Source organism: Gopherus flavomarginatus, chromosome 4 (genome assembly GCF_025201925.1).
Source record: "Gopherus flavomarginatus isolate rGopFla2 chromosome 4, rGopFla2.mat.asm, whole genome shotgun sequence".
Classification (NCBI taxonomy): Eukaryota; Metazoa; Chordata; order Testudines; family Testudinidae; genus Gopherus; species Gopherus flavomarginatus.
The window spans coordinates 158,991,263-159,007,874 of NC_066620.1; the positions used below are offsets into that span (position 1 = coordinate 158,991,263).

The 16,612-nt window shown below is 40.5% G+C and overlaps 1 protein-coding gene across 4 annotated transcripts in view; it reads right to left on the minus strand.

Annotated features, from left to right (window-relative positions):
* CD109 (CD109 molecule) overlaps positions 1–16,612 on the minus strand; it is a 127,565-nt gene that overhangs the window by 22,911 nt on the left and 88,042 nt on the right. For 3 of the 4 annotated variants that reach the window (XM_050950611.1, XM_050950613.1, XM_050950614.1), the window contains 7 exons: positions 15,913–16,131; positions 13,977–14,121; positions 12,922–13,098; positions 9,730–9,811; positions 4,641–4,869; positions 3,853–4,018; positions 2,930–3,120 (listed from right to left, as the gene is read on the minus strand). In XM_050950611.1, coding sequence (XP_050806568.1) covers positions 2,930–3,120; positions 3,853–4,018; positions 4,641–4,869; positions 9,730–9,811; positions 12,922–13,098; positions 13,977–14,121; positions 15,913–16,131 — 1,209 coding nt within the window. Of the gene's footprint in view, positions 1–2,929; positions 3,121–3,852; positions 4,019–4,640; positions 4,870–9,729; positions 9,812–12,921; positions 13,099–13,976; positions 14,122–15,912; positions 16,132–16,612 lie in introns of those variants that run through there. The other variant, XM_050950615.1, reaches the window with a different exon arrangement.

Consider the following 16,612-nt stretch of genomic DNA (forward strand, 5'->3'; position numbering starts at 1 on the left):
TCACTACCACTTGGAATTCCAGCCTGAGGACTTAAATGAAATGGTATGGTAGAGAAGATGTAAATTATTCACTACAGAAGAAAATCAATGGTAGGTTGCAACTGGCAGACATTTCTCTGGAGAGGACCAAGATTTACCCTACAAGAATACTGTCTGGTATCTCATACTTAGAGATGATGGTCCCTTTATAGCAGGAGAGAAATCGATAACAAAAAATGAGATAACTGTCACCACTCTATTCAAATTTCAGGTGTTTGGGAATCTGATTGAAGGCCAGATCTTACAAGACCTCTCTCATACTGAAGTGAATGGAACTGCACATCATATTAAGGACTAGAGGATCAAGCCCATAAACTCCATCCTGAATGCAACTGCAAACACATTGTTACTCAAACAAGCCCTCATGTCAACATGGATGAACTGTTATTGTGATGCCTTGCAGATTGAACAAGGATATGAAATATTTGAGGTTACTTGTAAGCAAATGGCTAGGGAAAATAATAGAAGAGAATATTATTCCCTTAACAGAATTTCAGCAATTCATATATCAAACCTGGAGCATGATGTCCACGAGGGATGTTATGAATATATTATTCTTTGGTTGAATTGAGCATTATTCTTTTATAAAATTGTCCACAATACTCTTTAAACACACAAATTAAAAATGTTTTAAAATAAAACTTTCTGATACTTTATGTATTGCAGACATACAAATTAGAAAGTAGTTTATGATATTTTAAGTTAGAAAAGTATGACACAGACAGCCAACAGCTGTTTAACCTCACTGTTTGATAATGACGCAAACTCTCCAATATGGAAATCTCTTACAAGTCAGGGAAACGCTCTAGATAATATAAAATAATTCACTCTTTAAATGTAACAAAGATGCTTTGGGGTCACACATAAAAATTAAGTAAGAACAAACTATAAAAACATTATTTTCTTTGGAGAAATGTCAAAATTAAAATAGATGAATCTAACCTTTATTGTGAGAAACAGTAGATAAAAGGATGGATGAAATTCATTGGTGAGCTTTACCATGATGGTACTACAGTGACATGCTGCTAGATTTTCAAACTCCAAAATAAAAATACCATCTGGAAAATAATCTGAAAGCTATTTGCAACTGAGATATTGCGTTAATCAGTCTTTCAATTAATAATAATAGAAGTAATGTGTTACAAAGAACATCCTGGAATCTGTGGGAAACTGTACTGGTTTCACAAATTTATTCTTTATTTAACAGAACTAATCTCTCTCACATTACTGTCAACATTTGAAAAAATGAATTGAATATGAACCTTGGTAAAAGGCAATGAGAATGACATAAGACATTGTACTTGACTGAAACCACATCTTACAATAAACAGCTAGCTTAAACTAATGCATTCTCAAGTACTATATAGATCCTGTTGGATGCCAACACAACTTGGGTGATGTGATCTCAGTAAAATGGATACCTGCTGGAGGTACAGAAGATCTTCCATATTTACTGGGCATTCAGAAATTCTGACAATACTGGGTATGTACTACAGATGCAGTTGAGAACAACTGTAATTTGACAATGACAACCGGCTATTCTTCGTGACTATTCATTGACTCCAAACATAGTAACAATTTTCAAAGAGAGTTTGGCAGTTGCACTAGTGTGAAATGTCCCTTACTGTTGCTAGTAATTGATAAAAACAATAAAGGATCAGACCATGTCACATTGATTTATACATAAAGTGAGCCCTGCCAGTGGAAAGGTAGAGTCAGCTGATTACCCGGCACCATCTCCTCTGGCCTATTTCCACAGATACCCTGTCCAAGGGTCCAGGACCCCACATACAGAGAGGGGAAGACCAAGGGAGGAAGTATCAGGAGCAAGGTTAAGGTAGACATTCATCAAATCACCCCACAAACCTTGGGGAATCTGCAGGATAGCAAAAGCCACTAGATGCCATACTTTTCAGCAACATTCAAGGGCCAACCCCTTCTCACCATTCAGTGGGCAAATCTCACTTCTATCCCTAAGACGAATACAGAGGAAACCCTGGAAGGGGAGCCTCCATGGGCTCTCCCACATCTTCCCCCCAACTCTCCTCTGTGGCTTTTTCAGTAGGAGGGTTGACCTGGCCTAAAAGCGACCTCTTGCATTTAGAGAACATCTTCCATCTGAGGGTCTCAAACACTTCAATTGAGTTCAGCCTCACAACAACCCTGTGAAATAGGGGAATACTACAATGACCAAAAGAGAGAGATCTCAAAGATGTTACCAACAAAATAGGGTGCAGATATGGTGTGAGATGCAGAATGCAGCACAATATGCAATCATTTAATAAAATAACAGATTTTGTTTCAATATCATCCTCAATAGGAAAGATATATAAATGCAGGTGAGATTTTTTTGTTAGCTGAAAATATCACTTCCTCCCCTTAATTTCAGTTCTTGTTGCTTTCTTTTTAATATTTTCCCTTTAAAAATATTTGAACTGCTCTTCTTTTTCTTTGTTTAATATGTTTATTAGATAAAATGTATAGTCTGCATTTAAGACCTAAGCCAGCAGAGACTTTAAGCGTGTGCTTAATGAGAACTATTCGTTACAGAATAAGAAACAATCAATATATGCTATAGAAACGTTTAAAAACAATTAAAAGTGAAGACCCAGATGTTTAAAGGTATTTAGATGTTGCCATTCTCACGTTGCAGTGACTAACTGAGGCTCCTAAGACTCATTTTCAAAAGTGATTTAGGCACTTCAATCTAAATCCCACTGGCCATCAATGGCATTTAGGATCCTAAGTGCCTAAATCACTTTTGAAATCAGACTTAAGCATTAAAATGCTGAGTGTAGCAACACCTAAACACCTTTAAACATGTGGGAAAGTACGTGTATATTAGGAAAGTACATTTATATATAGCAGAGCATCAAGATGACTGTCTGACCTGAGTCGATGAATAACCTCCAAGATGGTTTCTTTGCTGGCTTAACCATTTCATAATAGGGATCCCCTCGGATAATCTATCTTGCTGAAAGTGAGAAAGCAGAGCATAAGCTGCAAGTTCAATGTCTACGGAGCGTGGCTGCCATGAGTCAGACAGCTGAGGGGCTGGAGACGTCCAGAATCGAATGTCTCCTGGAAAAGAGAACATCACTGATGTCAGAGCCGAAGACATGAATAAATGCTCAAAAGCTGAGGAAAAACCTGCCTGTTTATGTTTACCTGTAGGATCCAGCAAGGCACTTCAGAACATGGTTCAAATTAAGCATGTGCTTAAATGCTTGGCTGAACGCCAGATACAAAACCCACCAAAGTCCACACAATGACTCCTACTGACTTCAAGGGATTTTGGATCAGCCCTTTACGTACAATTACAGAAGGACCCAATTCAGAGAACTCTTACTAAAGAGGCATAGTGCTTAGTACCAGAAAGAATCCCACTGAAGTGAATGGGACTCATCATAGTAGTAAGCATTACGCTTGGTAATAAGAATTTGCTGGGCCAGGCTTTTTTGAGGCTTATCTTCAAAATAATTGACCTGGCTTGACCCTGTTTAGCTAGTGAGATCTGACAGGCACTCATAACAAGGTGGGAAGGCGGAAAGCTCATATTCTGCAATAATATAATCACACTGCACACTACTGAACTCTGTCATTAAGGCTGAAACCCCACCTTCAAAATAAACTTCTATTCAGTTGCATATAGTTTTCATAAGGATTATTGCCCTTTAGGAGTCTATTTTATTCTAAATAGATCCCTATGCTGCACTAACAACCTATGTCTGTATGCAGCCAAATAGGGATTTCTTTTTTTTAAGCTGCAAGAAAATCCATTCATACTACTGCATAAAGAGCTTCTTACAGTACCTTGCCGCTCTGATCTCTGGTTCAGTACATCCAGGGCTTCTTTTGCTTTTGTACTCTTTACCAATGACAATGCATATGTCACAAGTGTCAGTGTATAGTTATCTGAAATTCCTTCTTCTAATTTAGTTTCCAAGAAGTTTGCAGCATTTGCTACAGCAAGGGCATTCTGGGAATAAAGATTGTATTGAACGATGTTAATTTAAAACTACCATGAATTTAAAAAAGCAGTTCACAAAAGAATGAATGTAGACTACAGCAACATTAAATTGCAATATTAGAATGTATAAGAAATATGTATTAAGGAAGAGAAATAACATGTTTTTAATGTAAAAGAAAATACAGAAAATCTCTTTCAGGGTCACAGACATGACCACTAGAGGCATTAAAGCCTCAGCCAACAAAGCACTTACTTAATTTGAAACATGTGAGCCCTCCTGTTGAAGTCATTGGGACTGCTCACACCCTTAAAGTTAAGCACATGCTTATCTGCTGTGAAGGATCTGGGGCCTCAACTATGATATATTTGCCACTTTTCCCCAAACTCTGTTAAGTTTTTGGAAAGGTCAAGTGAGACTGGATGTTCCACAGTTTTAATACAACTCCTAACTACCAGCAGACAGGAAAGATGCCATCAGGCCAAAGTGTAGCAAAGTTTAACCAAATCATGTGTTATTGTCCTTGTTATGATATCCCTCAATTCCTTTAAAAACTGCAAAATGATTAAGAATTAATGTGATAGTTTAGGAGGTATTTTATTAACTACAAACAAAACCAAAGTATTGTAATACCTCATCATTTTGGTACCCAAACAGAGTTGTCATAATGTAAGCTGTGAGAGTGATTGGGCTACTACTGCCTCCTTGAAGTTCACTGTGTATCACTCTTCCAGGTTCCCAGAATTCACCGTTAGGTTTCTGATGTTTGACAATCCAATCAGCTGTTTTCTTCAGTACGTATGGATCAATATCAATGAATGGATGAGCTTGCAGGAAACATCGTAATACAAAAGCTGATAACCTTGGGGGAAAGGTTAACCACATACAAAGAATTAATGATATATTACAACTTCTTCTATTAAACATGTTTTATTATTCAGATTGCTGTAGTGCCCTAAGTGTGCCAAACACTTTCCAAATACAGAGGAAGAAACATACCCTGAAGAGTAAGCATTAATCGGCAAGAAACAGCTAAGAACCACTAACCAAAGAAAAATATAGTTATTTTTCCTGTCCATAAAACAACAACACTTTATCTCTTCAGCATTTCAAAACTAAATACATATTAGAGGCTCCAATTCTGCCAGCACATGCTAACCTTTAGGCAGTTGTTGCTCATAAATTAAACGTATGTACATGTTTGCAGGATTGGGGCCTAAGTTTGTCAAGGAACTTTATAACTATATTATATGATGTAGAACAGCAATACATGTGATTTTAACAAAACACCCTTCCCACAGAATCATAATGTCAGAACAACCTTCTGTGGCTTAACTGTGAACATTTTGAAACTTTTCATTGACCTCTTCTTATGCTATATGTACATCCTGATACTGCACTATTTATGTACCAAGGTTCACAGTCTTGATAGCACCATGCAGATAATCTTATTTTCTCCATTCTATTAATATTAAACCTGATCCAAAGCTCACTGAAATCAGTGAAAAGACTGACTGACTTCAGGGAGTTTTGGATCAGGCCAGTAATTTAAATCATTCTTATTTAGATGACTTAGACTGATAGTGACTGCTTCATGCAGCTCATCTATCAAGGTACTTGTACAGAACCCATCATCTTAGTAGCCAAGCACTTCAAGAGGAAATTCAGTCCCTTGAAGAGGGCTAGAACAAGGCCTATGTACCACTTCAATCCCATTTAAGACCTCAAGAGATAACTGGGATCTAAGTGGATGAGATACGTTGCTGTTAGCAGCTATCAAGAGAGCATTTGGAAGCCAGCACCCTCATCACTTAGCGTATGCAAGGTACAGGGTGTGGTTAGAGCAAGAGTGGGTTTGGTAGGAGAGAAGGGATCACTCACACCTGTAGAGAACCCGATGAGCTAATAAAGTATTTAGCTCCCCAGATGGCTAGCTTGGAGAAGAAGGCAAGCAGTATAAAAGGCTGAGCCCTGGAGCAGGATGGGGGAGGTTCTGGTGGTGGTATACCTGGAGCACAAAGCAGAAAAAAAGTTAAAAAAAAAAAAAACCCCACAAACAATACACAACAACAACCACCTGGTGGGCTGTGTGTGCTCTTTGGTTTGTTCAGATGGGTTACCAGCTAGGGCTTCCAAGTGCTGAAGGGGGCATCTGTTTACAAGCAGGGGCTTGTCTGGAATCTGCTGGTCAGCCAGAGCCAGGAAGGTTGACAGGCAGCCTATGTGAGGATAGGCTGAATCTGGGGGGCAAATGGAGATGCTAATGCTGTGACTGAACAAAAAAAAGGAGAAGCAGAAGATGCTGCAGACATTTCAGCAGACAAAGAAACAACCTCTGTTGGGATGGCAGGTGGAGCAACAGTGAGTGTTTCAGGTATAGTAGCAGTTAGCACACAGTGTGATAAGTCCTGCCACAAGGCATGGAAGTCAAGGGGCTGGGACACTGTAAAATGGGCCCCAAGGATAATCCTGATGCAGTCTTACTGATTTTTGAAAGAACTGCTAATGGTGTAGGCCTCTAATCCTTTATCCTAGCCACAGTTTAGCACCTTATCTGGCAGGAGAAGCCCAAGCCACTTATACAGTATTGAACAAAGAGCAGGCCAAGAATTATGAGATATTAAAAGCTGTTATGCAGGATCAGGTAGGCTTGTCAGCTGAAAAATACAGACAGAAATTTAAGATGGCCAGGTGGACTGCTGAGGTACAGCCCAGAACAGTCATGCAGAAGGCCAAGGGGCAAGATATGGCAGTGGTAATGGAGGTGTGATATTAGAGCAGTTTTTGCAGAACCTCCCAGGTACCACTCAAGTCTGGGTGAGGAGACACCAACCAGAGACAATGGAGGCAGCAGTAAAACCGGCCAAGTGCGTTGAAGCAGATTTTTTTTTTAAAAAAGCGGCATGTCCAACAAAGGTAGGAGAAGGAGGGTAATCATGTGAGATTGCTTAGGCAATAAGACCTGCAGGTGCAAGACAGGATGAAAGGAAGGTCATTTCAGCCAGCCAGGATATCACTTGCTGCCAATGAGACAGAAAAGGACTGCCTGTATTTGGAATGGAGGAATATTGCAGCTGGACTGGGGTGATCTGAAGCTCTCAGAAGGGAGTAAAAACAATTCCTGTGAGCATTAGCCAAAGACCAAAGATGGGTATTTTTGATTTGGCAGCTGACTGCTTGCTCCTGCAGAGCAGGCTAGTTAAATCACAGTATGTTCAGGCAGGGAATGCTCTAGGCATAGAGTGCACACATGGTGGTGCTAGTCCCATTAGAGGTACATGAGAAGTTCTGATGGAAAAGGGTCAGAGTAGGGGGAACTCTGCCTGTAGTCCTAGGGATGGATTGGAACCCATTCCCTTTAAGTAGAAGAAAGGCCCAGGGGAAGGAACCTCATTGGATGGTAGGAAAAAGGGGACCCCAGGCCCACAAGGGCGGATAAGAGTAAACCCTAGATGGGAACCAACAAGACAAGAAAATGGGATCAAGGTAGGAAATACTGGAGTAGAGGAGCAGCAGGAAAAGGGGATGGAGGAGCAGGGCTCACCTGTACCAGGACAACCTAAAGAAAGAGTGGGAGATGAATCCAATGTACCCCAGAGAAAGGGAAGATCCCTGAGAGTTTAACAACTAAGGGGGAGGAGAGGCCATCAGACAGTGGGGTGATGGTGGGGGAGGATGACTGAGAATGCTCTACAAAGGATGGGACAGATCCAGGGCCAAAGTCTGAGTTCATCCCTGTTGCAATGACCTGTGGGATGAAATGGAATTGTGGGGTACACCCCCAGCTAAGGAGTTCTTATTCTGTGGATGGAGAATCCTCACAGCTGGCCCACAGAAAGTCAGACTAAGAGAACTCCAGGGGCAATGAGGCAGAGGCAATCACCCCCATAAGGAACATCAAACATGTCAGAGAGAAAACTGATTACCACTGGAAAAGGCGGCCCTAACTAAGCTAGGAGAAATAAAGGGGGAAGTGTGTGATATGGTGCCATTAGCAGCTATAAAGAGAACTTTTAAAAGCTAGAACCTGGGTCACTTATAACAACCACTGGTGTAATTAGAGTAAGAGCAGGTTTGGATGGTGGAGAAAGAATCACTTGCACTTATAGACAGCCTGATGAGCAAATGCAGTAATTAGTTCACTGGCTGGATAGCTGGGAGAAGGCAAATAGTATAAAAGGCTGAGCCAAGGGGCTGGAACTGCTGCTATGTTGGTGGGACCTGGAACACAAGGCAGAAGACAATAATAAAGACACTTCGTGAAGGTACCCTGGTGAACTGTGTGTGCTGTTCGGTTTGCCCAGAGGGCTTACCAGCAGGGGTCTCCAAGAGCTGAGAGGGGGACCTGTTCACAGTGGGGCATAGCCCTTGTGCTGGCCCTCTGCGCAGGGTCTAATTTCACCCTCAGAGAGACTGTTCATCCTATGGGTCTTCAGTAAAGAAAGATTTAAAAGCTGTTCAGAACTTTGATGACAAATACTCCTAAATGTATCCGAACAGCTTCAAGGCTGATGAGTCACTCAACAGCACAGCTATGATTTATTTGCTGAGCATGGACAGAACAATGCTCAGAGCTAGCCTTAATTTTTGTAATAGCATGAAATTATCTTTACCACAAGACTTTGGGAGGGATTCTCCCTCCTGCTCCAGTTCTTATACACAGCTGCAGGAGCAAACAGGGATCCTAAAAACACTTCAGCCTGCTGGGGTGAACCTCCTCCCCCCAAAGCAAAGGCACTGTGAAGGACAACAGGCTGCAGTGCCCCTCACAAGCCCTGGAGCAGCACTTCTCAACATGTGGGCCGCAGATCACACTGCTGTGGCTCAGATGTGTGCTAATGGTCTGGGTTCCCAGCTGCCTGTCCGCCTCACATGGCAGCCCACAATGATAAATAGGTTGAGAACCATGGCCCTGGAGTATGGCACATATTGGGAATGGAAGAGGGTGGCACCATGGCACGCAGCATTACAGCCATTCTGAACAGCTGTAATTACCAAACAGCTCCTCAGTGTCAGCCCAGTCAGGTCTGCCATAATTTAAAACAGCTCCCTAAATTATGCTGGGGGTTAATCTAGCCCCAAAGCAGCCTGGAACTGAGAGGACGCAATGGTGTCTTTAAGGTCGAGGAAACTCTGGGTTTCACAGCACAAAATTTCACCCTTTGTGTTGTGTCTAGCAGTCAAATGTGCAGTGTACTTCATTGGTTCCATTATAAAATGCTTTCTGTTCTAGTGAGCTATTCTCTGGGATAGAAGAATAACCTCCAAGCATTTCATTCAACAAATCCTCTGATGAAAGTGATTCACTACTCATCTTTTGTGAAGCTAAAAAACTCTGTCCTAATAATGGCCTTAGATCACCTAAGCTAAAAAGACAGTAAATTCTGTCTGGCATGCATCCGATGAAGTGAGTATTCACCCACGAAAGCTTGTGCTCCAATACGTCTGTTAGTCTATAAGGTGCCACAGGACTCTTTGCTGCTCTTTCAGTAAATTCTGTATAAGCTTGAAAGTTTGTCTCTTTCACCAATAAAAGATATTACCTCACCCACCTAGTCTCTTAGAGAATCTTACAAGTTGGCCTAAATACATATCAAAAACCAGACTGAAACCATATCTGGGCATTTTTACCAGTTTCACAAATGTTTTAGTCACAGTGAAATATGCAAATATTTGACAAAATTCCAAACGGAGCATTTTCTTTTCTGGCAAAATTACTTACCATGTGCTCCCAGAGGAGTCACTGTTGCCAAAGGCACTGAAAGAGCCATCATCCCTTTGGTAGTGAAGCTCTCTTTGGTAGCCTGAAGAGACCAAAGCAAAGACAGGTATTGTATAAATTACTCTTGAGTAGATTCAAACTGGAATTTCTTTCTGGGGGCTTCAGGAAAGGAGCTGTCAGACAGCAGAGAAAGAGAAGTCAGACTGCTTCAGCAGAATATATTTATGGAGATTTTAAATCTCATGTTTCAAAATATTTCTGCCAAATGTGCAGGAGTAAATATGAGTGAGAGAATACAAAAAACAAACAAATTAGGTAGCAGTAACATGAAGGATCTGTTTATGGAAACTGAGGAGCATGGCTCCCACCCCATCTTTAATCCTCCTGTCATCAAGGGACGTTAGATTGGTACACAACTGTACATTTTCACATAACTCCACTGCTGCAGTACCTAAACCTAAGAATGAATTCAAGGCACAGTGAGATGTACCATCTTCTGAATAATAGGAAAAAAGAAAAGCAGAAAGGAAAATACCTATCAGCTAGAAAGGCAGAAGATGCAGCAAAAAGTAGTCATAGCTGCTATATAGCTACGTTAGAGCTGCAGCTGCTCGTCTCTGCCAAATTTAAAGGACCAGCTAGCTGTCAGAAAAGCATACTGGAAAAAGTGGTCCTACAATGAGGTGGGTCAGCAGTGACCAGCCAGCCATGAAGAGACGTGCTTCAGAGCAGGGGTTCTCAACCTTTTTCTTTCTGAGGCCCCCGCAACATCCTATAAAATCTCTACGGCCCACCTGAGCCACAACTGTTTTTCTACATGTAAAAGTCAGAGGCAGTGTTAGGGGTAGCAAGCAGGGCAGCTGCCCGGAGCCCCACACCCAGGGAGTCCTGCAAAGCTAAGTTGGTCAGGCTTTGGCTTCAGCTCCAGGTGGCGGGGCTCAGAGCCTCGCGCCTGGGCCTCATTGACTCTAATGTGGTCCTGCTTGGCGGACCCCCTGAAATCTGCTTGCGGCCCCCCAGGAGGCCCCAAACCCCTGGTTGAGAACTGCTGTTTTAGAGGAAGACTCTGGTTGAAAGACATCCCTAGGTTTTCCAAGATATTTCCTGGTGTTTGACACATATATGTCTTTTTGTTGATAATATGTATCTTTAATAAAAACTCAGGTATAGTTTGATATCAACCACTTACTGAGTTTAGTCTACTATCACAACCACTAATAGCAGTACAACATCCTTTTCTTCATATTTTAACTACAATGCAAAATCAATTTACATAGATTTTTTAAAATGAAACGAGTCTTTTAGTTGAACTGTTTTGCTCTCCACTGACCCTTTAGTGTCTCTGAAACCTTTTGTCCTAGATTTCACATGCTAGGAACATTATGCAAAACCCCATCCTGGCTGTCTGCATAGCCACATCAATAATAATATTTATTGCACAGTAAGATTAATAAAAATATGTTATGTTATTGTCACTGCTGCAAATATCTTCCAGAGTTTTGCAAAGAACACAATGGACTGGCACAGTTCTTTCAATGGCACCATGACAACATATATTGTATACAGAGGTCTGGATTCATATATTGGTTCCATTGGGATATGTCCATCAGCTTGAATACATGCTTGGTGAGCTAGCCAAGTATGATATGGTTAGTAAACTATAATATTGACAGCACAATTTTAATAACCAGAAAATAAAACTACCCTCATGGAATACTGCATTTTCTCCAGTGGTGTTCTACAGATTTAAAAATTACTGTGGTGTTTTTTATCACTACCTGTCCATTGACTTAGTGTACGACCTTCAGGAAATCATTTAACCTCCTTTATCCTATCTGTAAAATGGATATAACAGTGCCTCCTTTTCTCTTAGCCCTCTCTGTGGACACTTTTATCCACTATAAGAGTGCCTTTTTCTGTTTTTTGTTTGTTTGTTTGTTTTTAAGAGCACTTCAGGAAATTGCTTACGAACTTGAGAATAGCTGTTAAAATGACAGCTCTCTCTCTTTTCTCCCTCTTCCCCCTCTTATTTTGCAACCAAACTATGTAGTAGAGCTGGTTGAAAATTTTCAATCCAACTTTTGTTTGACAGAAAATTGGGTTTTTAAGAAAACAAAATGTATTGTGAAAAGTGTACTTTCCATGGAAAACTTTCAACTTTTTCATTAAAAAATTGAACACTGGAAAACCACAGAATTTTGGCCAAACACACACACAAAAACAATTACATTTGGAAATGCCACCATGATGCCTTAAGGGAGCTGTAGTACCTCATGCCCCTATTATCCTCTATAGGCCAGGTTCCCCAGGCAGACTACATCTCCCATGATGCACTACAGTGGTTAAACAAGTGAGGACACTGTGGTGCATCCTAGGAGTTGTAACCTGAGCCACAGAGCAGAATGGGAGCATGAGGCACCCAGAGTACAACTTTCACTGCAGTAGCATTTCCAAATTAAAATTATTGGTTTTCAGCTAAAATTTCTCAGTTTTCAATTTAAAAACAAAAACAAAAAAAAGTCCATGAAAAATTTTGCTAAAAACAAAAAACAAACACAAGACTGTCTTCATCTAAACTTTCTGCAGGAAAGAATACTTCTGACAAGCTCTGCTGTGTAGCTCTGGGGTGACCAAAGTCTAATCATCAGGCCAAGAAGAACTCCTGGAAACTACACCGTTGAGAATATTTCTATTCACAGGATTATTTCTCCCTCTAGGGGAGATCAGTCTAGGAAGCAAGATGAAATTCAGACCTGGTATCTACTGTAGTCCAAGGAGTTCTATCAGGGATTAATCTGTGTTTCTAACTAACTTGGAACCCTTTATGATGCAAGGAGCAGTTAGAAAGACTCAGACTTGTACTGCTTTATTGGCAAAAGATAACCAGCTCCAAAAATGATGATATGGGTCACCTTTTACAGGGCAATTTTACCCTGGAAAGTTACTATACACAAATGGCATCTTCATACTCAGCAGATCTTACTTTAGGGACAAATGTAAAATTATCTGACTTTTTAATACTGTCAGCCCTGGAGAACCAACACAGCTACAAATAAGTGGGCTCCTTGTCTAGCTCACATATCATCAAAAGAATAGTGAATCAAATTCCAAATGCAGGGCCACAAATAAAGTATTTTCTACCAGTATGATATTTTTTTTAAAATCTAGGATCTTTCCTGAAAGTTTACAGACCTTCTCTCATAAATGATGTAGCCTTCAGTTTAATATCTTCCTTCAATTGCCTTGTATTGGTCAGGTATTCCAAAACATAAATATTAGGAGCAAAATTTATCATGTTCTGTTCACCACAGCCATAAGGCATCTTAATCAGTGATTCCAAGCCATTGATAGAAGGCCCAAGAATATCACCTGAAAGATAAAATTAAAGTTCAGTGCATATAAATGTATGCATACCACATAGAGGGTGGGGTTACTTACACTGTGGAAGCATGAGATATGTTGCGTTTTTCATGTCCCTTTAGCCATCACATCTGCACACTGCCCACTCACCTATCTGCCCAGGGACTTATTCTAAGATTTCAAACTGCTCAGCAGTCACTATTTTCAAAAACAAAATAGAATCTCCCTCCTGTTTCATTAATTGTACACATTTGCAATTTCTGTCTCAGAATTATACTGGCCTAGAGCTTTCTTATTAAAAGCTGGATTTCTAACCATATAAAAGAGACCCCTACATGACGAAAACACTAACCACCATAATATCCAAGTAAGGTTCAAATTCCTCTGTCTTAAACAGGCTCCACAGAAACCTCATTCTTAGCCCAGTGGATGATGGGAGAGGACTTTGGGAGTTAACCAGGGCAGTATCCATCCCAACAGTCTAACACTAAAATTAAGCCAATATGAGTATAAACACGGTGTCATTAAAACCACAAATCAGCAACCACCTGGGACCAAATCTTGTTCACGTTACTCACACTGACCTCCACATTGGTTTCAGTGAGATTAACCATGTGAGGCAGGAGAGCAGACCTGGGCCAAAGGAAGAACTCTGCTATATGGAGAACCCCTCTGCTAGTTCTGTAGGGGAATTGGGTAGACTGGCATCTCAAAAGCAGTTGTTTGTAATGACACAGTGTCACACCATACCATATCTTGGAAACTATTTGAGTTGACTGTAAATCCAACACAAGCCCAGCAAACAGTTTTATATTTACAGTCTGAAAAGCGTAAGACAGATTGCCAGAAAATAAATGAAGGTGTAAATAGGATAAAATAATCCTTACCAATAACAGTGACTTGTACTCTTTCACTGCCACTTACTACATCAGGAGGGAAGGTGAAATCCAAAGTTTCTGATACTGTTGGTGGGTTATTCCCAGTCAAATCTAAAAGACGTGTCTGTGAATAAGACTGTTCCAGTCCCTCAGCCTATCAAAATAAACAAAAAGGATCACTTTAATCTCAAAAACTTTATGTGCTGTCTTTAGATTTCTCTTTGTGCTAGTACAAAAGTATCTGTCGGACCGCGAGATCTAAACTGCTGCTAACAAATGTTTTCTGCTACTTGCTAACACAGCAAGAAGTAGAGTATTGACTCATCTGAGCTGATGCACATGTATGTGTTTCTTAAAAACAGCAGGCACTTCCCCCTGTAGTAATGGCTTATCTAGACGAATTGTTAATAACAAACAATAATATACAGAGCTTGATACAAAGTCCACAAAAGTCAGTGAGAATCTTTCCATTGACTTCAAAGGGTTTTGGATCAGGACCATGGAGCAGAGCATTCTAGGACAAAGGTTTGTTCTTTCACACAAATGCAACACTGTAATGCTCAAAGAATGAAATTTTGCTCTCAGGGGTAAACTCACCCTGTGTGAAGGACAAAGTAGTGGAAGGAAGGAAAGGAATGGTCCAAGGGTTAAGGAGATGGCCACAGATGCAGGTTCAAGTCCACTACAGACTTCCTATGTGACCTTGGGCAAGTTGTCTAGCCTCTCTGTGCCTCAGTTTCTCACCTGTAAAATGGGGATAATAGTACTCCCCTACCTCTCAGGGTGGTGTGAGGATAAATACATTAAATACTGTGAGGTGCTCAGACATTACAGTAATGGGGGTCATACAAGTACCTTCAGGTACGTCTACACTGCAGTTGCAAGCATGCCTCCCAAACAGACTTGCACTACGTCTGCTCAAGCTACTGCACTAAAAATGGCAATGTGCATGTAGCTGCATGACTGGTGTCACAGGCAAGAGACCTGAGCTTAGACTCAGATGATCAGACAGGCCCAGACTCAAGTGGCTAGTTCCAGCCACTGCTATTTTTAGCATGCAAGTCTGCTTGAGCTAGCATGAGTCTGTCTATCTGGGCTGTGAGGCTGGCTCCCAGCTGCAATGTAGACATATCCTTAGTGCCAGCACAAGTCTGTTTAGAGGATGAAGTGTTTGTCCTCTACATAGCGGTACATTTCACCCTTAGAGTCCAAGTATGAATCCTTACTAAATTTCACTGAATTTAAAGAGACTACTCTTGAGAGCAAACGATATAGGATTGGGCCCTTATACCTAACTTAAATAGAGTCACACTGGTGTAAAACACAGAATTTGGATGGGAATTTTAGTTTCTTTAATTTATTTACAAATAACTTTTGGCTAACTTTCTCTAGGGTGACCAGATGTCCCGATTTTATAGGGACAGTCCCGATTTTTGGGTCTTTTTCTTATATAGGCTCCTATTACCCCTTACCCTCATCCCTATTTTTCACATTTGCTGTCCAGTCACCCTAACTTTCTACCACTCCCACAATTTGTCATATTAAAGCTGTGTTGAAATAAAGTCAATTGTGCAGTTAAACCCATTAAACTTTTTCTCACAACACTATTATTTTACTTTCTTTGGCTGGATTATAATATAGTTGTAGCATCCATGGACCCAGTCCTGAAAACCCACGCTCACCCATGTTCACCCAGTCACACGATCAAGGGTTTGTAAAATTTAGCAATTTTTTTGTTTATATTTCTTAAAAGGCAGTCTAAAACATATTAATGAAGGAGTTCTTTAAAAGATAAACTTTCTGCTAACATTCACCCATTCTGAAAGCTTCAGGTCAAAACAGAAATAAATAAACATTCCTTTGGTTTGCCTTTTCACAACATTCTCCTTTTTAAGGGGATACCATCTCTGAATGCTTGAAACGACCTATGTCTTTGAATATTTACCTTCACTAAAACTTTCTGGAGGATGGCATCAGAAGCAGTGGGCGATATTGCTGTCACTTTAATAGAAATCGCTCCCAGTTGTTTCGGTTTGATTGGGAAATTAACAGTCTTTGCATCTTCACTTGGTACAAACACAGATTGCTGGTTTCCTGTAGCATTTATTTCATTAGATGTGATAAGAATTTCAAATGTGTCACTGAGATCAAGAGTCACCATAACCTATAAAAAGATTGTGATTAATATTTTTAACTGGAAAAAGGGTGTTATTCAAGAATCTCAAGTAGATGTGATCACTATAGTATGTGTAAGCCCTGCAATGTCTGGGCAACATCCAAGAATCAGAGCAAGAAAACATGGACAAGAGGCAAAGAAAGAACTGGAAGTAGATGGGAACTGAAGATCTCAGCACTTCACAGGAACTGCCATTCACCAAATGGTAGGGCTCAGGAACACATTATATGTCATACCAGATCCAACCATCAAACCCAGAATCCTATTTTTGGCCAATCCCATTCAGAGGAAGCCAAAAATATATAGTCCGTTTGACTAATTTGGGTGCAATGATTTACATGTAGGAAACTAGATTTTCCTGACTCCTGTAGCATATAGTTCATATATTAAAAACTGCCTCTAGAAGAGCTGACAAACTTCAGAGCATAGCAAAATGGTAAGGGAAAAATACTAACAAAAAAGTTTGCCT